This window comes from Diceros bicornis, chromosome 8, assembly GCF_020826845.1.
Source record: "Diceros bicornis minor isolate mBicDic1 chromosome 8, mDicBic1.mat.cur, whole genome shotgun sequence".
NCBI lineage: Eukaryota > Metazoa > Chordata > Mammalia > Perissodactyla > Rhinocerotidae > Diceros > Diceros bicornis.
Window position 1 is genome coordinate 62213161 of NC_080747.1, and position 21595 is coordinate 62234755.

The window sequence follows — 21595 nt, forward strand, 5'->3', positions numbered from 1 at the left end:
TTCAGGAAGTTTTCAGCCATTATGTCTTTAAATATTTTTTTATGCACTAATCTCTTTCTCTTCTCATTTTGGGACTCCAGTGACACAAATGTTAGACCTTTTGATATTACCCCACAAGTCCCTAAAGCTCTGTTCTTTTTTTATTGCAAATATTAATAGTTTTCAGTTTTAAAATTTCCACTCATTTATTTTATTATTTTTTTGTGAGGAAGATCAACCCTGAGCTAACATCCGATGCCAATCCTCCTCTTTTTTGCCGAGGAAGATTGGCCCTGGGCTAACATCTGTGCCCATTTTCCTCTAATTTATATGGGACACTGCCACAGCATCGTTTGACAAGCAGTGACAAGCATCGGTGTGCACCTAGGATCCGAATTCGTGAACCCTGGGCCGCCGAAGTGGAGCGCATGCACTTAACTGCTTGCACCACTGGGCCAGTCCCCACTCAGTTTTTTTTTATAGTGTCTGTTTCTTTGCTGAGAATGTCTATGTTTCCATTCACTTCAAGAGTGTTTACTTCTACCATGGAGCATGGTTATAAAAGCTGTTTTAAAGACTTTGGTAATTCCAACATTGGGGTTATCTCTGGGTTAGCACCTGTTGATTGTCTTCCCCTGAGAATTGCTCACATTTTACTCGTTCTTTTTATATTGGGTAATTTTGTATTGTATTCTGAACATTTTGAGTATTATGTTGTGAGACTGCTTTCTGTTGAAATCCTTGGATAATGCTGATTTTTTGTTTTTGTTTTTGTTTTTGTTTTAGCAGGCAATCAACCTAGTTAGGTTCAGACTACAGGTTCTGTCCCACCTTTGGGTGATGGTTCTGATGTCAGTTCCGCTTTCAGAGCCCTTGCTGTGTTGTACTGGTCTGTCCCACACATGCACCGTTCGGGGGCTAGTCTGGGACTGGGTAGTTGTTTCTATCGTAGTTCAGTTCTCAAAACCTTTGCTCTGCTGCTTTGGGTCTGACCCACACATGTGCAGCTTGTGGGTGAGCCTGGGACTTCAGTGAGTTCAGACACAGAATTAGGGCATTTTCTTTTCCAGCTCTCTCCTGTCCGTTATTTTCCCCACACCCTGGCCCCCAGCAGCCCATTTCCTGGGCCTCTGGCCTGTGCTGCTGTGCTGTGCTGCATGGCTGGGACCACCCTCAATAAAAGAGAAAGAAAAACTAGTGGGGATTCCCTTCATGCTCTTTGGCACCCAGGGTCCTTTTCCCAGTTCCTCTGACCAGAAAGAAGGGTGTTCTCCGGGGGTTTGAAGTGCCTGTGCCATCACTGTGCAGTACAGCCCTGCACGTGGATCCATCCTTGGGGCAGGGCTGGGAGAGAAAAAAGAAGAAAAAAAAAGAGAAGGGGCGGGGGAAACAGGATTTCCCCCACACTCTTTAGCTCACAGAGCTTTTCTAGTCCTCTGGTTTTAAAGGCAGGGCCTTCTCAGCTTTTGCTGCTGCACGCTCTGTGCAGTTCTGCACTGGGGCTGTCCTCAGGTCAAAGCTAGAAAAGAAGAGAGAGGGGGACAGGAAACACCCCCATTCGGGATCACACTGCAGGTCTGGCTCGCCACCCCTGTTGTAACTGGACAGAGCCCTCCTCAGAGTCCAGGGATTTTAGCTGTAGTAAGGATGGGGTGGGGAGAGGCTGCAGTGGGCTTGTGCCATCCTGGCCAGCTTTACAAGTTCCCCTCCCGGGGTTTATCAGTAGCAGAGAGAAGTGGCAGCCTTGCGTTTTAGAAAAGTCTGTCTGGCAGCTGTGTGTGGAGTCAGACAGGAGGGAGAGCGGGGAGTTGGAGGCGTGTTACAGCTGTCCAGGAAGGTGGGCATATGGGTCTAGGGCAGTGCAGTAGGAGCAGTAAGAAATAGATGGATTTAAAAAAAAAAAAGTAAAATAGACAGAACCTGGTGACAGATTAGACAGATAGGATGTGGAGCATGGAAGAAAGGAAACAGTCAAGGACTCCTCAGTTCGTGGCAGTGGGATCGTCATAACTCAAATGGGGAAAACGGGGAGGTCATTCGGGAGGGAGGATGATGAGCTTAGTTGAATTTAAAGAAATTTAATATTGTTTCTAGTGTGTCAAAACTTCCTGGTACCCAGAACCAAGAGACCATACTAAGTAGGTGCAACAACTTTCTGGTCACATGCCTTCCTGATAGGAGATGGTAAAGAACCACTCTTTTTTTAAGAAGAGGAAGATCAGCCCTGAGCTAACATCCATGCCAATCCTCCTCTTTTTGCTGAGGAAAACCGGCCCTGAGCTAACATCTATTGCCAATCCTCCTCCTGTTTTTGTTTTTTTTTGTTTTTCCCTTTTTCTCCCCAAAGCCCCAGTAGATAGTTGTATATCATAGTTGCACATCCTTCTAGTTGCTGTACGTGGGATGCAGCCTCAGCGTGGCCGGACAGGCAGTGCGTCGGTGCACACCCAGGATCCGAACCTGAGCTGCCAGTAGTGGAGCGCGCGCACTCAACCGCTAAGCCACGGGGCTGGCCCCTAAAGAACCACTCTTGACAGAGAATGTGCTAAAGAGTATTTGAAGTAGCAGTCGAGTCCCCATGATCTTTCTGCTTTGATCAGGTCACACAAGATGAGATGGAGGTTTGATCCAGCTGCTGTCCTCAGGACAGAAACTGCCCCTGACTTCTCTCTTGGGTGAAACTTCAGCTAAGAAAACAGTCGTGTGTGGCTGCCTGGAGCCTCCCATTTAAAACCGGACAAAGAAAGAAACAGCAACAAAGCCTGTGCTTGAAACGTCTTCATCTAGTCCTAGTTTTTGCCAGCAGTAGCCTGAATTCCACTCTGTCCCTGAACTCCAGCCATGTGGCTAGGAGCCGTGAATCGCTCTTGTTTGAAATGATGACAGTCAATCAACAGAGGCCAACTGTGTGTTTGTAGTGACATTATTGGCAGCACAAGTCCTCCGAGCAGAAGGCAAAGCCATGTTGTCATGTGTTGGGGAGAAGTTGGGTATTCCCTGGAGGCATCTACCTAAACTGAGTGGGATACATTCATCAAATTGTTGCCTAATCTTAATGATAGCACACACACAAAAATAATAACTTGAAAGTGTATAATATCTTTATATTTTCCAAAATGCTTGCACAAGCTTTATTTTATTTGAGCCCCATAACATTCCTATGAGCTATTTTAATGTAGTGATTAAAAGCCTGAACACTAGAGCCAGATGACTTGAGTTTAAGCCTGGCACTTTCTAGCTGCATGAGATTGGGCAAATTAGTAGCCTCTATCCACCTCACTTTCCTCATCAGTAAAATGGAGATAATAATAGTACCCATCTCATCAGGTTATTGTGAGTAGTAATTGAATAGTAAAACACTTAGTGGTGCCTGGAACAGAGAAGAGCTCGATAGTTACACATTACTATTAATTTTAGGCAGGTAGTATTATGCCCTTCCTAGGATGAGGAAACAGACACACAAGGTCAAGTGACTTGCCTGCAGGTGAGTTTCCTTGAGCCAGGTTTCCTGACTCCTGGTCCGTGTTGGTTTTGGAGCAGGAAGGAGGTGGGAGAGGGCCCAGCAGGATTGCTGCATGCAGATGGTGAGGTGGGAGGGAGGGTCTCTTAAACTATGTTTAGAGAAAGAACTCATAAATAGCATCTCACTGGGCAAGTTAACAGTTTATGCCAGATGAGAAGTAGACAAATGCCAATGATTTTGCAAATTAAGTAGCTCCTGAGAGACTAATATGTTATTAACAAGACAAAACAAAATCCCAAAGAATAGCTCTTCTCTCTCCCCCAGAGAATTCTGCGGGTAGAAGTTGGTAGTTTTTTTGAAGAGATTTCCCTGGCAAAGAAATGGCTATTTAGTACAGCCAACTTTCCCTTGTTGCCTTTACTTACTCAGATCCCTTTTAACAGAATTTTTAAATCCAAATTTCCATATTTTAAGGGCATGTAAAATAAAAAAAGTCAAATACATCCAAATATGCAGCATTGGAGCCAGGAGTGCCTGCTAGGACTGCTCAGCCGTTCTTGCGTTAGCGTATATGGTTGAGCTGTGAGATGTCACATGACAGCCCAGCAAATAGCTTTCAGAGATCAAAATGCCACACAATGTGCATTGGTTCTCCCCACAGAAGCCTCCCTGGATCACTCCTAGACGTTTTGTCTCATTCTTTCTTCCTTATACCATGAAGCCTGGAGCATACATCAGCTCCTCTACAGATAGGCTTATCTGCCTAGCATTGAGGTCTTTGAAAACAAAAACGGTCTACAGAGGCAAGACTGAATGGATGGGACTGCTGAGCCTGGTCCCTGTTCAGCTGTGTCACATTCTTTGACCCGTCCTCGCCGGTTGAGCTGTGCTTGCTTGTTGGCTGCCCTTTCAGCTCTGCTGACCTGCATAGGAGCCTGAGAGAGTCGGTGAGCAGAGTCTAGTGGAAACGTGGGGGAAGGGTTCTCCCCTCTCTGCACCACGCACCCCCACACGTGAGGGCAGACTAATCCTCACCAGTTCCTGCTCATTTGCAAATTAAAAATCATCACACCTGTCCCCAAAAATACCAGCCTGAGTCATGAGGATTTTTTAAAATACCAAATTATTAACAAAAGTGCTTTGAAGTTCCTTCCAGAAATGATGACACACAGTATTAGTTTCAAAAGAAGTCATATTTATAGGAATAATGAAAAACATGAGGCTGTTACCTTCTTTTCTTTCTACTATTTAGTTTTTAAAAAGCTTTTTCTAGAAATTATACTTCTCACAACATGAGGTTAAAATGGATCCCAAATCTGAATAAGCAGAAGGCCTTTTCCTGAGGTTGGAGTGATAAGAATGGTGCTGCTCAGTTCACCACCTCTTTGGATTTGGTATAACCTGGTTTTCTATAAGAGGGTATTGTCCAGTAACATTTAGAGGGGCAAGCCTGGGAAATGCAAGCTACGAGGTTAAAAACTCCATCACATCACCTCATGTGATGTCAGTCTCGCTCTCATTATGGATCTGAAAAACAGGAACGATGACCTTTGACTTGACTTAACTCTGTCCAGCAGGAATGCTGGGAGATGTGTCAGCAGGTGGTGTTTATTTCTCCTACTGCTCTCCTTTCCAGTATCCTTGCTCTTCTCTTCATAAGAACTGTTACCACAGTGAAAGATCACACCTGCTGGGTGTTTTGCTAGAGGTGCCTCGCAGGTTATCTCACAGGCAAATACCACTGCTGCCAGCCAGCATTGTTTTTTTGGAAAAGGATGAGTTTTCCAGGAGAATATAAGGAAAATTAAACATTAAACACTGTTCTCTCCCACCTGCATTTTTCTGGGCTCAGACTCTTCAGTTGAGGAGTAACATACACAATACAGTTTTTTCCACTACTAAAAATTGTCTTTTGGGTTGACTTTGTCTTAACTAAACAGCTTGAGGAAAGCCAAAGATCGTAACGCCTGATGTGATGGTGCAGCAGATGGGAATTTTTTAGCCACCCTTCAGCCTCTGGGATTAGGCAGGTTGAGAAGACAACACAATGTCACCATTAAATCCAGCACCTGGACATTTCAAAAACATTGTAAGCCTTAGTAAGATCGAAGTACCTCTGGTGGTCCAACTCCAAGATGGGCAGATCATGGAGAAATAAATATTTCTCTGTATCATTGTGATTATTGTATTCTCTGGTGCTGATTTTGAAGAAATAGTAGACAAAGTCATCAGTACTCTTCAATTCTGTTAGTCAAAAATATTTATATTTTTTCCCTTTCTTTAAAAATGAAGATTTACTCTAACATAGATGTCGTGACCCTTTTTTTTTTTTTTTTTTTTTTACCAAGTTTCCAGGTGAAGCCACACAGCTTGGATATATATATAGGTAGGTAGATGAGATAGAGATACATAAATTTTTTTATATATACGTATAAAGCTTTTTTTTTTTTTTGAGCTGGAACCTTTTTAGTGGTAAAGAAATAGGTTTTAACCAAAAAAGGTTATATTCTTTTTCCATCTGGCTACTTTAGGCTAAGAGGAAAATGAAAGGCTAATTTCAAAACCCATGGAGTTTAATTTCTCTTGCAGCAAAAAAGTAGCAGGCACTTAATATAAATGAACTCAAACTTGAAACCACTAGGACTTTTACTTCATTTCTTCAGTTAAATATATTGGATATTTGTGTAACTGTTTTATCTGTATAGAAATTTGTAACTAAGGTGGCAAATTACATAGCTCTGGTAACTGAAGACAGTGGGGTGTAGTGGAAAGAGGGAGGGGCTGAATTCTGATAAAGTTCTTGGTGTGAATATTTATAATGATTGTACAAGCCATGACTAAAGTCAGGCTGACGTGAGTTCAGGGCAGCCCCACCTAATGGTATATGTGTCACCTCACTGAGTCTTAGATTCCTCACCTATTGTATGTGGATAAAATAATATCTCCAAGATTGATGGGAGGACTGAATAAAGTCATCCATGTAGAGTTTCTCCCTTCCTCCCAATCACATAGTAATTGCTCTACAGATGGTAGCTGTGATTAATATTCAACTCAGCTCTGTGGCCTTGGGCAAGTCCCTTCACTCCTTTGACTCTTGGCTTCTCTGTTTGTAAAACAAGAATATTTACCCTACCTGCCTGTGGTTTTGTTGTGAGGATCAAATGAGAGCATGTCTCAAAAAGACTTGTAAAAGTGAGTAGTTAACAAACCAGTTGGAAAGGCAGAGCTGTACACAGCATGACACAATTGGAAAACAGTACGAGGATACGTGTGATGAAGTGTTGGCCTGTGAGGACTGAATAGGTTCAGAGAAAGGCAGTTGTAGACATTCAGCGAAAGGAAAGAATATTGTGGCCTAATGTTGGAGGCAGTCCATAAAAGTCCATATAGGGGTGCCTTTAGTTGAGCCTTGAAGAAAAGACAGGATGTGGCTGGGAGAAGTGAATCATGCTCCCATTGACCACTCTGGCTGGCTAACGTTGCTGTGTGTCTCCTCTGTGGTTACAGGCTGAGCTGATTGGAAGCCTCACCCACAAGCTTGAGAACCTCCAGGAAGCGAAGGGGAGTCTGCTGATGGACATCAAGCTCAATAACGCCTTGGGAGAAGAGGTGGAGGCCTTGATCAGTGAGTTCTGCAAGCCCAATGAGTTTGACAAGTACAAGATGTTCATCGGGGACTTGGACAAGGTAGTAAACCTGCTGCTCTCCCTCTCGGGGCGCCTGGCCCGTGTGGAGAACGTCCTGAGCGGCCTTGGTGAAGATGCCAGTAATGAAGAAAGGGTAGGTGGCCTAGCAATTCAGTTCAGTGTTTCCCTCTGTGCCCATGTGCACAGAGAGGTACGATTAGACATGATCCCTTCTCGGGAAGATTAAGATCTCTTTGGAGTAGGGAGAGAGTCCAACATAGAGACAACCAGGAAACAGAGAAGAAGGCACTTTCCATGCCAAGATGTAATGCTGACACTTCAGGCTCAGGGAATGCTTAGTAAGGTAGAAACATGGGTACCAGAGTTTCTTTCCTTCCTTTCTATCCCAGGAAAAAAAAAAAGATAAAAGCATGATGGGTGTTGACATTAAAAACAGAGGGGGCCCCGGTGGCGCAAGCGGTTAAGTGCGCATGCTCTGCTGCGGCAGCCCGGGGTTCGCTGGTTGGGATCTCGGGCGCGCACCGACGCACTGCTTGGCAAGCCATGCTGTGGCAGCGTCCCATATAAAGTGGAGGAGGATGGGCACGGATGTTAGCCCAGGGCTAGTCTTCCTCAGCTAAAAAAAAGAGGAGGATTGGCAGATGTTAGCACAGGGCTGATCTCACCAAAAAAAAAAAAAAAAGAGAGGTACAACAAAACTGTTGGGGATGAGGAGAGGGCACAGGAACGTGAGCTCAAACTCCAGGAATCTGCAGGGGAGGGGCTGCAGGCAGTAAGGGTGCACCCAGGGGTCTCCAGTGCACCCCTCACTGGAAGGTAGAGGACAGGGAACAGTCATGGTAATACTGGGTAAAATTCAAGTACTTCTTCTTCATCAGGCACTGTGGGCTTACGTGCTTTATGTGCAGTCTCAGTGAATCCTCACAACAGACCAGTAGGTGATGGAGCCAGGATATGAGGACTCCTGTTATAGACCCCCAGTTTTATTTACTACATTGAACTTAATTCCATAGCTGCAGAGCATTCTTCATCTACTCATCTGTACATCAAATATTTACTAGGTGTCTAATACATGCCACTTACTGGTGTGGGCACTTGGGATACATCTGTGAACAAAGCAGACAGATCATTGCCCTTATGAAACTTATCAAGGGGAATCAGACAATAAATGGAACTGTAACTATTTCATATATATATATATGTGCCAGAAGGTGATAAGTGCTCCAGCCATCAAGAAGCTCCTTTGCTTTCTGGCTCCTTCTCCTATCTACAGCACTCTCTTTCAGTGCTATGAGGGATTTCCCAATTATTTCTCCTAATATATTGCATTAAAAGGAAAGATGTCTTTTTTCAAATAGATTTTAAAAGGATTAGAACAAGTCTAGATGGTAAGCATTTAGGAATGTGACTCTGAGCATCCAGGAACTTTCTGCAGCTCCACTCCCAGCGAGTGCCCTCCTCATGTAAATGTGCTGAGCCTTAGCTTCCTCTTCTAGAAATTGTCTAATAGTACCTGCCTCAAAAGTGCTGTCCTTTCTTCCACTCAGCAAGCAGCTAACGAGAGCCTGTCAAATAGCAGGTGCTGTGTGCGCTAGGGATGAACACTGGCTAAAACACAGGCCCCGTCCTCAAGGAACTCAACATACAGTGAGGAAAATCGGTCTGGAAGAAGCATTGTGTCTAGAAGAAGTGTGTCTAGAAGAATTTCTTAATTCTGGGTAGACTAAGAGGGGAAGGGCTTCACCATTTAGAAGCAATGTCATGGACAAAGTCAAGGAGGAGCATGGCATGTTCAGGAACTGATTTGCGTATGGTTGGTATGTCTAGAGCATCGAGTAATTGTTTGGTTTGTTTTTATTTTTATTTATTTATTTTTTGTTAGGAAGATCAGCCCTGAGCTAACATCCATGCTAATTCTCCTCTTTTTTCTGAGGAAGACCAGCTCTGAGCTAACATCTATTGCCAATCCTCCTCCTTTTTTTCCCCCAAAGCCCCAGTAGATAGTTGTATGTCATAGTTGCACATCCTTCTAGTTGCTGTATACGGGACGCGGCCTCAGCATGGCTGGAGAAGCAGTGCATTGGTGCGTGCCCGGGATCCGAACCCGGGCCGCCAGTCGTGGAGCACGTGCACTTAACCACTAAGCCACGGGGCCAGCCCTGATTTGTTTTTAAAAATAGTAAATTGTAAGGAAATATTAGAAAAGTATGTAGTCAGGGAACTGACAGGAAGTAGATGGCTCAAACAAAAGAGATCAACAAAGAAAGTTCTAAGAAGGTGTGGGAAGGATTAAGGGAGACCAGGAAGGGATAATGAAGCTCCCTGTCCCCCCCAGGGCTAGCATCAGTGGGGAAACCGTTACTACCTCTAGACCTCAAGGAGCAGGAGGAAGGGAGCCCTTATCAGAACTGTAGCCATAGCTGCCCTGCAGCACTGAGGCCTTGGTGAAAGAATGCAGCCACCACCACCTGGCAAGGAGGGAGGCGGGGATAAATGCCCCAATTCCTTTCTTCTCCCACCCTCCAGTCTCCTGCCCATGGCTCCCACTGGTGAAACCCAGAGGGCAAGGGAGCCCAAGTGATGCAGCCCTCAGAGTTCAGCTTAGCCAGGCACAGAGCAGGGCTCAGGAGAGTGGATCTGGAGGGGTCAGCAGTATCCAATGCAAAAAATAATCATGAAGACCTTCTGTGCCCTACTTAAGACTTTGGACTTGAGCCTGTAGGCTGAGAGAGACGTGAACTAATTTCATGACATAACCAGCCTGGGGAGGGGTAAGGATGATGCTTACGGTTGGGAGACTTATATTGTAAGAGTCCAGCAAGGAGGGTTTAGGCTGTTAGTTTAAGCAATTGTCATGGGGATAGAGAATAGGGAATGAGTTAGAGAGTGAGTTTGAATTGCAGGGTGTGTTAGATGAGGGGAAAGATAGATAGAAGGTAATTCAAGTTTCCTGTTTGGCCGCCTGGATGGATCTGCAGATACCTGAGGTAGGAATCCTGGAGCAGTGTTTAGTTAGGGGAAGATGAGTTGTTCCAGAATTGACTTCACCTCAACACTTAGTGCACACACACACACACTCTTAAATACAAGTGAAAGCTTGCCCACCTGCCAGGTACTACGGTAGTACTGATTTTTGTAATGATTAGTCTTTGTTAAGAAACTAAAAGTATAAACAAATGAGAAAAGGAAGCATATTTGGTTCAATAAATGCCAAATTCAGGACAATAGTTACCAGTGAGGGGAAAGGGGGAAGATGGGGGGATTGGAGAAGTATATCTAGGCTTCACCTGAACCTCTGATTTATTTTTAATCTGAAACAAATATGAAAATGTTCATGTTAAGATGTGGCGCTACTAATGATGGGTACATGGATATTATACCATTCTCTATAGATTTCGGATGTTTAAAATATTTCACAATTTTTTTTAAAGGTGAGAAAGAGGTTCTCACTTGTTAACTTACACCTCTACAATATTTTGATCGGTGTCTTCATTCAAATTCAATCCCTAAGGGGTTTTTTTTAGATGTATTTTTCTGATTGGGAGAAAGAAGCCTGTGAAAATGGAGAAGTTTGTAAGATAAACCTGTAACTTTGCACTTTTCCCCCAGGCAGTATGATGTAAGATCTCACAGGCCAGTTCAAGGGAAGTTAGGGTAAAGACACATGAGCCTTTCATAACCCTACATCAGCTAATTTGTATTGAGGTATATATTTAAATAATCTTATTTCTTGATTAATTTTCATTTTAATGTTTCTCAATCACTTTGGCCTGAAAAGTATGAATGGTTAAATATAGAATTTTTGAAAAATTTTAAATGACATTCATTACGTGTCAGCACATTGGGTAAAAAAAACCACATTAAAGATTTTTATAAAGTAAATTAGCCCTAAAGATAACATGCTACCTTACCATTGGGTTTGTGTAAGAAACTCTCAGAATACGAAATTGCCATCATTGTTAAATAGAATTTCCTCATGTTAGATTCAGAGGGCTGAAAAATGGAAACTGATTTCTTCAGAGATGGTGAATAAAACGTTCCCATTGTTGATTGTGGATTAGGATAGAGGTTCTCAAACTTCAGCTGCAAAAGAATCACCTGGAAGGCTTTTAAACCACAGATTTCTAGGCCCCACCTTCAGAGCTTTTAATTCCATAGGTGGACTAGGGCCTGATAATTAGCATTTCTAACAAGTTCCCAGGTGCTGCTGCTGGTCCACACTTTGAGAACCACCATAAATGTAAGTACTTGATGACTGGCCCTTTTTTTCCCCCTTCAGTTTTTTTATTGTGGTAAACTACACATAACAGAAAATTTGCCATCTTAACCATTTTAAAGTATGCAGTTCAGGAATATTCAGTACATTCATATTATTGTGCATCCATTTCCAGAACTCTTCATCTTGCAAAACTGAAACTCTTTACTCATTAAACAGTAACTCACCTTTCCCCACCCCCTAGTCCCTGTTTTCTGTCCCTATGATTTTGACTAAGAACCTCATATAAGTGGAATCACTGATTGTCCTTTTAAGTCTAGAAGCCTAAAGTCATAACCCCTGCCAATTTAATGTAACCTCTCTCAAATTAAAGCTGCCACAGGACAAGTTAGAGAACCATATGCATGCAACAGAAGGGTAATAAACTGATTTTCCAAAAATTGTGTCCTTACTTTAGAGTGACAATTGAAATAGAAATGTAGCTATTTTGCAGTCCTGGAAAAAGTGTCTTTGCAGACTGTTTGGCTCTTTTCTTCCTTCCCCTTGCCCTTCGCTGATCTGCTTGTTTCGCCCTGGCAGAGCTCTCTGAACGAGAAGAGGAAGGTCCTGGCTGGACAGCACGAGGATGCCCGGGAGCTCAAGGAGAACCTGGACCGAAGGGAGCGGGTGGTGTTGGACATCCTGGCCAATTACCTTTCAGAGGAGCAACTCCAGGATTACCAGCATTTTGTGAAGATGAAGTCAACACTCCTCATTGAGCAGCGAAAGCTGGACGACAAGATCAAACTTGGCCAGGAGCAGGTCAAGTGTCTGCTGGAGAGTCTTCCCCCGGATTTCATTCCCAAGGCAGGGGCCCTGGCTCTGCCCCCCGACCTCGCCAATGAAATGACTCCCGTTGGGGGAGGTACTGTCAGTGGTATTTTTCCAACATTAACCTCTCCACTTTAACCTCTTCTAAAATACCCAACCAAAAGATCACCCTTTCTCTCAACACTATTTAATCTGAAAAATGTTTTAGTACAAACCACTGTTTAAACTATATGGGTTATTTGGGGGTTTTTCTGGATAAAAGGAAAAATTCTGTCCAGGAAAAAGCCTGTTTTTTTCTTCTTGCCCTTCATGATTGATCTTCTGAGAGCGTGAATGCTGCTGGGAACTTGCCCCTTTCTATTATTACTTGTAGTAGAAAGAAAATTAATGAAACTGTGAGAACTGATTGGAGGGTGTTTGATCATTAGTTTTTAACAGGCCGAGGCAACACAGATCAGTGTGTGTCACCCTCAGGAATGTATCCACAGTGGCCTTCCTTGCTTGTGGGCAGTGTGTTCTGACGACAGGTACAAGTACTCATTAATGAAGGGTCTGCAACATAAAGCCTTAAAAAGAAACACACAGAAGAAAATTGTAAAACCTTGAACATTGTTGTTATTTATATTTTTTAAAATGAAAAAAGATCATTGTTTTGTGTGCTAACCACTTATTTGATTCTATTTTGTGGTGGACGTAGACAATTATGTTTGAGCTTTGTATTTTGTGACAACCTTAATGAAATGAAGAATTCCAAAGATAGTGACACTGAGTGTGGAGACTTTTGTTTTTTCTTAAACTCGTCTGATTTTTACAAATCTGAGTACACCGTCTACACTTGTGTTAAACTGAGTAGGGAGAATCCTAGTTTCCACTGCTGTCAGTCCTCACCTCTTCACTCCTGCAACAAACAGGAACACACGCGCGTTCCTGGGGAAGAAGGCTTTATCGCATGGGTGTCGCATCATTTCCTAGTGCTTCGTGTCATCATCACTGTGGTGGGAAGATAAAGCTGAATTTTACTAACAAGGACAACAACTCTCCAACCTGTGTGACATGAGGAAGGCCAGGATCCAAGTCAATTCAAAAGTGAATTCACTCTTCTGAATGATTCAAAAGTGAATTCATGTTGTCCTCCTGTACGGGATTTGGGCTCAATACACCCTATATTTAGTGAGATATATTTATCAGGCTGTTTCACTGATGCTTTAAAAAAAAGTTTGTTTTCCTAAAATGTCAAACCTATCAACCACACTTTTATTAAAAACTCCCTCCTTGCCATCAAAGACTGACTTTGCACTATCGTGCTTCAGTAACAATGTCTCAGAGGGGACTCAAGAGCCCAAGTTGTAAGTCTCTTAAAACGGACTAGGACCACGGAAGGAGGCTATGGGCCAGTGGCCAGGCCATGTAACAGCTGCTGGAGATGGCAACGGCCTAATACTTGGAGCAGGTGGTGCATCCCAGGCTCTGCGTTATTTTTTGTTGTTGTTTTCACATGTGCTTAATCCGTGGCTGGTGGCCACCTCTGCTGATTTGGGCTGCAAGTACCATAGCAGCCAGTCCTAGAGTATTGGGAGAGTGAAGTTTGTATGAGGGTACAAAATGCCCTTCTTTCTTCCTTAGTACATTTTCATTACTTAATGAAATTTATCTTCTGGTTAAGAACTTGAAAACCGTAGTTTTGGTCCCAGTACAGATGTCTGTTGAAAAACTTAGAACGAATAGGCCACCCAGCAGTTTCTTGGGAGCAGTCAACCCAAGCAGTTGCTTTGTTCTGTGGCGGTTTTACACTCTCTGACTCCATTGATACAGTAGGACAGGACCTTGGTTTTCAGGAATATTTGTTTTCAAAAGCTTGTATCTTATATTCAGAGGTCCCATCTCCCAGGAAATCAGTGGAACCAGCGACCGCACTCTACAGCCACACTGCATGCTCATTTTGAAGTCAAGGTAAACAGTGCACCTTACTGACATTTCATCAGACTTAGACCAACACAGGAGCCTGAAGTCAACTCCAATTGGTAATTAACTGTCTTGCTGATACTGAGTGGTTCCTTGGGGTCAGATCACGTTGAAGCCAGCCAGCAAATGTCTTCAGCTGTTCTTAGTGAAATTCCTTGGAAGGATTCTGGAGCTCCCAATTCCCAACACTCTTCTGAATGATTATTCTTAAGGATTTGACTGGCAGCATTTTACACATACAGTCTTTTTCCATCCCTTTTGTAATTTATACATGTCAAAGTAAGTGATCCCTCCTCCACACAGTAGAATAGCAGGTAATGCTACTTTGCATGCCACAACACCTGAAAGCTTATGACACTCTTGGGAGAACATCCCTTCTTTTGCTACACTGAAATGTTCTGTGACATGAGTGAGGTACCAAGGGTGACTATGAAATCTAATTCTTAGGTAGATGTGATATTTATTCTAACAGGACTTGACCTCTGTGCTCTGATGAGAAGAAACCACTAACCTAGTTTTCATTGTTAACTTTTAAATGCCTTTAGCTAGAAAATAAGCCTGTTCTTTACCCTTTTTCTATTTTGCATTCTTTTCCCACTATTAAAAAAATAATCATCTACAGTAGAAGCCGTCCTTCTTCCTCCAAACAAATCCTCAGCCATGATCATGACACAGCAACCAGGAACGTGTTGGTCAAGATTTCAGGACACACGTGACATCATCAAGAATGTTTGTTCACAGTCTCTAACTGTCCCTGTGGATGTGGTCTTTTCAGAAATACATGTCAGGTGGGAGTGGGAAGGCCTTGCAGTAATCCAAATGCTGATACTCAAGAAACCTGTGAAGTTCCAAGAAAGCACCATGTCCTATGACAAAATTGGGAGGCCTCCAACTTCCTCAGCCACTTAAGAAGTAAGTTCCTGGACATGTTGCTACATGTTGGTTGACAGCCTTTTCTGATGCTGTTTTGTTTCTTCTGGCGGCCGCTTACGCCCAAAGAAGGCAGGGAGGAGCCGTCGCGAAGGTGTCCGAGTTTCTCCAAGAGGCGCTGTCGAAACCAAACTTTTTTTCCTTTGCTCCAGGGGAACACTTGAGGTTTTGTTTTGCACAACTGGTGTTCAAACTTGAAGATTAGTGAGTTTGGGTCAACCACTAAGAATGAGTGACTGTTGAGGTGAGGAGTGAGGGCTGAAGTGAGGTCCTTTGGGAAATATAAAGGAGAAACCAGCCTGGGACATCCCAGTTTTCCTATTATCCCATTGTTAATATCTGATCTAAAATCTCTTCTGAGTTTAAAAGGTAGATCATGGTTGTTCTTAATATGAGCTCTACCTTTAAGTTTGTATTTTATTCAAGCATCTTTTATTAAGATATTGGGTTTTTTTCCAGATACCTATGAAAACGTTGGCTTTTTATTCTTACATGTTTCCAGATTTTTCTCTTTAATTTTCCATGACATTATTGGCTTTATTTTGTTAGGTTGGAATTATTTTTCCTTTTTTAGAACACTATGAGTTTTATTCACCTTACTATTGGAAAGAAAAAGGAAGAACTTCAGCCAGAAATAACTTCTCCATCTCCAGCAAAGTATAAAGTAGTCAGACGAACGCAAAAGGCCTTTCTACACAGAGATTATTGGGGACAAGGTATTTATTGCTGCCTTAACTCTTTGGAATGAAGCATGGGATAAAATAATAAAGACCAGTCTAATACCAGAAAGGGACACACGAACAGTTTTCTTACTTATTTCTAAATAAAACCTCACTTTTCTTATGGGAGCTCGTTCAGACACTAAGTCAGTCATGGTTCCTCAAAGTGCGGGCAAGATACCATCTGCATCAGAATCCCAGGGTGCTCAAAAGTGCCAGTTGCTGGGACACAACCAAGTAGGCTGGGAATCTGCATCTTATCAAGTTCCCCAAGTTATTCTGATACACTTAACATTTGAGAGCCACTGACAACAGTCATGTGTATAGTTTCCATTGTTGTGATCACAGTAGTAGGAATTCATGTAATAATAATACCAGAAATTCAAAGCCAGTCATGTTACTCTCGTTAACGTCATTATTGTGAGTTAATACTGTCCCTGCTATTTTTATAATCCCCAAGATTGTGATGGTTTTTTTTTTCCCTGCTCACTTTCTCCTAGATCTGTTTTAAATTTAAACAAGCTAAGCACTTTTTCAGGCTCAATTGCACTAATTATTTTTACTCAGAGGGAATGTCAGGAATTGGAAGTAAGTTCTGCCATGATATCTGCACTAATCTGAAATCACGACAGACCTTGTGAGTGGGGACTTGCCTCAGATTTCTGTCGCTTCCTCACATCACAGGTCTCATGCTACCTAGGAGTCAGAATTTCTCTTGGTGTGGATTTGACAGTCTAGCCAATGAAACAAAAATGTGTTAACTTCCGTTGAGAAGTGAAAGGAGCTATCACCCAATTTCAAAACCCTAAAATCAAAATTAGGCAAGAAAAAAGTTGAGTGAAGAAATTGGCTCATTTATTCCTACTTCATTCTGTAACTTCCTCTCAAATCTTCTCTAAGTGGAAAGGCAGCTGCATTTCTTGCTAAAACATCAATATTGCTGTTGCTTTACACAGTGGGGTGAACAGGGGAAGTTTAAGAAATTATTAAATTCTGATAAACAAGTGACTATAGAATGTAAGGAAATTCTATACAATACCCTGGAGCTACGGGAGAGTACCTAAGGAAAGACGAACTTGGAAAGGGGTGTCCTCCTAAGGCTGACGTTCAGACCTCCTTGGAGAACTCAGCCCACTGATAGCAGAGAATTCTGTTGGTTTGCCCAGGCCAGAGCTGGTCTGCAGTTCCTGGGCAAGCAGGAAGCAGTCCTCCAGAGTGCAGGCCTGGTGAGTTCGCTCAGCACCCATGACATGGATGTGCACGCAAGGCAGGTAGTGGGGGCCTGCAGAGAGAGGTGCTGCTCGGGGGAAACCCTCTGAGTAGTAGGTGATCCGCATGGGGCAGTGGGTGTTGGCAGAATGCCCTCAGGGCATCGATGCACACAAGACTCCTTCAGGGCCCTGGGGTTTCTAGTCCACAAGGCAGGGAGAAGGTTACCACTTGCTGAGACTGCACGGTCACTGAGTGAACCCATGGTTGGGGCAGAGCTCCACCAGATGTCCTCACACCCACACCACTCATGACCAGGCAACAGCCAAAACAGCAATATAGTCTTTTCCTTCCCTCCTGCCCCTCCAGCACCCTCTACAGAGAAAGCTTAACATCATGCACACTGTAAGGGAGAGACTTAAAGTGATTCTGTCCTCTATCACAGAACATATACTAAAGGGTGATTGTGGAGCTAAGAGGCAATAAATTGATAACTGGCAGAGATTTATTCTGCTAGACTATTACCCTAGTGTTACCTTTTGGTATCACATAGAGTTTTGTAGTTGTTGATTCTGTAAGAACTATTTCTCTGACAATAAAGGAAAAAACAGTACATATCAAATGGATAATTTATAACTCTTTAAGGAGAAAGTTTCCAAAGGAAAGCAGTTCTCATTTATGTTTTCTTTAAATGTACTTCATACACTCATATTCCTCAGAGTACCTAAAGCAATAGATTTGAATTGAGGCCTATTTAAGAGCATGTATAAGCTGTGTCTGTCAGTCTGTCTGCCCAGCTCTGCCTCTGCACGCCTCTGTGTGTCTGTCTCCCAGAGTGTCTCCATGTGTTATACCTTTCTCTCTCCCTGTCTGTGTTTCTATCTCAACCTCTACAACTGTCATCATCCTGTTCTTGCATTTCCCAAATGATTCCAATTATATTTTTTCTTTCTTTTTTGGGGGTGACTTAGAAAGGATAAAGTTGGAACGAGTAAAGAACTGGAAGGGAAAACCTGTGAGTAAAGTCAAGAATATGCTTTTTTTCAATTTAGGGGAAAAAAATTTCACATAATTCAAGCAAAAAATAAAAAGAGAGAGAGAGATACCTACAAGAAGCCTTTGTGGTATGTTTAAGTATGTATAAGAGTGAATGAGAGCCATTTCCCTTCTCTAATGAAAGCAGAATATAGGAACTGGGTTTGTTTTGTAGTGACAGGAAATGAGTTAAGAAGGAATAACCCAACAAAGTAAGCTCACAGGCATTGGAATGAGAACTTAAAAACATGAGTCTTCCTTCTTGACAATTAAAAGAAAACAATAGAATACAGATCCAGCTGGTATGAACTGGTTTGGAAGCAGATTTATTAAAAGACAGGAGGACAGTCTGATATCCCTTCCAGGACGAGGGTTCTGTGCAAGTAGACAGGCAAAAAATGAGCTTCACCTGAGGATATAAATAGACCTTTTCTAAGGTTACTCAAGAGGTTTAATAGTGAGTTTAATAATAAACTCAATTTAATCAGGCATCACTGGATGTGTTTCGATGTTGTTATTTAAAACTGAGGAAACTTTCCCCAAAGCAAGGAATAATTGCTTTAATCTAAGTTTGAAACCCTGAATAGACATATATTTTTCACAATGAGAATGCAAATCCTTTTCTTCCTCTACTTGTTTTTCTTTGCTTCTTTTAAAAATATATTCCTTGAATTTTCTACAAATCTTACTGAAGACCTCTTCTTTTTGAACAATAAATTTGGAAGATGATATAACAGGGTTTAAAGACAAATTGTAAGGCCTTCCTGTAAATGTCAGTTAAAGGCTAAGGAATAATGTGCTTAGGATCTAAGGAAATCAAGATGTGATTAAATAATGTGCCTCCACAGGTAGGAGAGAGAGTAGCATGTTTGGCAGATAGGGCAAGAAATGTGCATGATCATCATTATTCTGGATACTTAAATATGTGCACTGCCATGGCTAATTGAGAACGTATATGATATGCTTGTTGATAAAAATAATCCATAATCAATCTATAAATCAAAATTGGGATGAGTTTATTATATGAGCCAGGTCTGAGAACTATAGCCCAGGGACTTCCTTCCCCAAGGAAGGAAGCACACCAAAGAAGTGGGGTGTACAGAGTGGTTATATACCATCTTGGAACAAAGAGCATACATCACATATGATAGGAATATCTCTTTTACTACTGTCACAATATACTTAGCTAGCACAGCAGATCAGTGGTCACAAGGTGAGCACAGCAGATTGGTAATTAATCCTTAGTTTCCAGGAAGAGATGCTCATCCATAAAGAAATTCCGATATGGGGGGAAGTTAAATCCCTATCTTTAAGGGCATCATTCTTGTCTTTGGGACTTAGTAAATGTTTAAAGCAGATGTACAATGCATGCTCAACAGGCCACATCAGGGCTTTCCGGAAAAACAAGGTCAGGCTGAATTAGTTTTAAACCAAATGGCTTTTCATTTATTTATCAGCCTGCTAACAAAAGCAGAACCACAGCTCTTCAGATCAAACTGATCAGAAATCAGTAGGAGGTAGCTAACACAAGGACTTCTGTCCCTAATGCTTAAATACAAATATGCTTGACACATGAATACAAATCAGCAATAAAAAGGCAACCTAATTTTAGAAGCTTGGCAAAAGAAATAGACATTCCACAGATACATGAATGGCCAAGAAGCACATGAAAAGGTGATGGATATTTTTAAATTATCAGGGAAACGCAAATTTAAACCACAGTGAGATTTCATTACTCACTTACTAGAATGACTAAAATCAAGTGTTGGTGAGAATGTGGAACAAATGGAGTTCTTAAGCATTGCTGGTGAGCGTATAACCCACTTTGGAGAACTGTGGTAGTTTTTTACAAAATTAAACATATATTTACCCTATGATCTAGCAATTCCACTTTTATGTAGTTACTCTAGAGAAATAAAAATATATCTCCACAAGAATACTTGTAGAAAAATATCCATAGCAGCTTGAATCACAATAGTCAAAAAACTGAAAACAACCCAAATGTCCATCAACGGGTAAATAGATAACCAAATTACAGTACATTAATTCATGGAATACTATCCATCAATAAAAAAGAATGAACTATTGATACATATGACAACATAGATGAAAAACATTATGTTAAGCAAAAAAAGTTACACACGAAAAAGTGCATACTGTATGATTCCATTTATATCAAGTTCTAGAACAGGCAAAACTAATCTATACTGATAGAAATGAGAAAATGGTTGCCTAGGGATGGAGGGAAGCTAACTGATTGAAATTGAATAAAAGAACTTTCTGGGATGATGGAAATATTCTATATCTTGCTTTGGGTGGTGGTTTCATGGGTGTATGTAATTGTCAAAATTCATCAAACTGAGCATTTAAGATCTGTGTGTTTTACTGATTGTTAATTATATCTCAATTAAAAAATAGTGGGAAGGGGGCCGGCCCAGTGGCGCAAGCGGTTAAGTGCGCGCGCTCCGCTGCGGCGGCCCAGGGTTCGCTGGTTTGGATCCCGGGCGCGCACCGACGCACTGCTTGGCAAGCCATGCTGTGGCGGCGTCCCATATAAAGTGGAGGAAGATGGGCACAGATGTTAGCCCAGGGCCGTCTTCCTCAGCAAAAAAAGAGGAGGATTGGCGGATGTTAGCACAGGGCTGATCTCCTCACACACACACACAAAAAAAAAATAGTGGGAAGAAAAAGTTAAAAACTAGGGCAAACTAGTTATTTGACATTGACTAAATAGGTAACTGGTTTTTATCCTTCATCCAATTACTGGAGATCCTGAAGATAGAAACTCTCAGGGATTTTTTTTATCATAGTTAAGGTGTAACCTAAGCTGCTGTAACAAGTAGATAAAATAAAAAGAGTCCAGTTCAAGATGGTGACATAGGAGGCTCCTGAACTCACTTCTTCCCACGGACACAATGAATCCACAGCTACATATAGAACAATTCCCTCTGAAAAAAAATCCAGAGCTACTTCTATACATCCGGTGAACAAGACAAAACCCACATCAAAATGGGTAGGAGAGGCTGAAACACAATCTCACCAAACCCCACCCTGAGCATAGTGACACACAACCTGGAGGGAACTCACAACACCCAGCTTCTCCCTAAAGAGCGAAATGTTTGGAATGCACATCTGGTGCCCCAGCTTTTAAGACTTCCACCTGAGAGATGGCCCCCCAAAACATCTAGCTCTGAAAGCCAACAGGCCTTGCCTCCACAAGACCCACAAGGCTATAGAAAACTAAGAGACAGTTCCTAATGGGCTCATACAGACTCACTGTAGCTATCCCCCCAGGGCACAGCACAGAGACACCAGCCTGAAAAGCCCAGTCTTTCTGTGAACAAGGCCTGTTTGCAGATCTTAAAGGCTGTAGCCTCATGGACAGGCTTCCAATTTAACATACATGTAGGAGCCAACTGCAATCCTCTTCAGAGACCAACGAGGCCAAGCAGGTGCCATCTTTGCACTCTCTCTCTGCCCCACCTCAGGTCACCAGTGTCCCTGTGAAAGGAGCTTGAGCATGCGCCTGGTGCCCCGGCTTTTGTGGCTGCCACCCAGAGGACACATCCTTTGATAGCCTGGCTCTCGTGGCCAGCAGCACTTGTGTTCACAGGTTCAACAGGAT

At 42.4% G+C, this 21595-nt stretch overlaps 1 protein-coding gene across 6 annotated transcripts in view; it reads left to right on the forward strand.

Annotated features, from left to right (window-relative positions):
- SHROOM3 (shroom family member 3) overlaps positions 1–12880 on the forward strand; it is a 316032-nt gene extending 303152 nt beyond the window's left edge. For all 6 annotated transcript variants that reach the window (XM_058547303.1, XM_058547305.1, XM_058547304.1 and 3 more), the window contains 2 exons: positions 6950–7222; positions 11885–12880. In XM_058547303.1, the coding sequence (XP_058403286.1) occupies positions 6950–7222; positions 11885–12253 (642 nt within the window). In that variant the 3' untranslated portion in view covers positions 12254–12880. The remainder of the gene's footprint in view (positions 1–6949; positions 7223–11884) is intronic.
- Positions 12881–21595: the final 8715 nt, after the last annotated feature.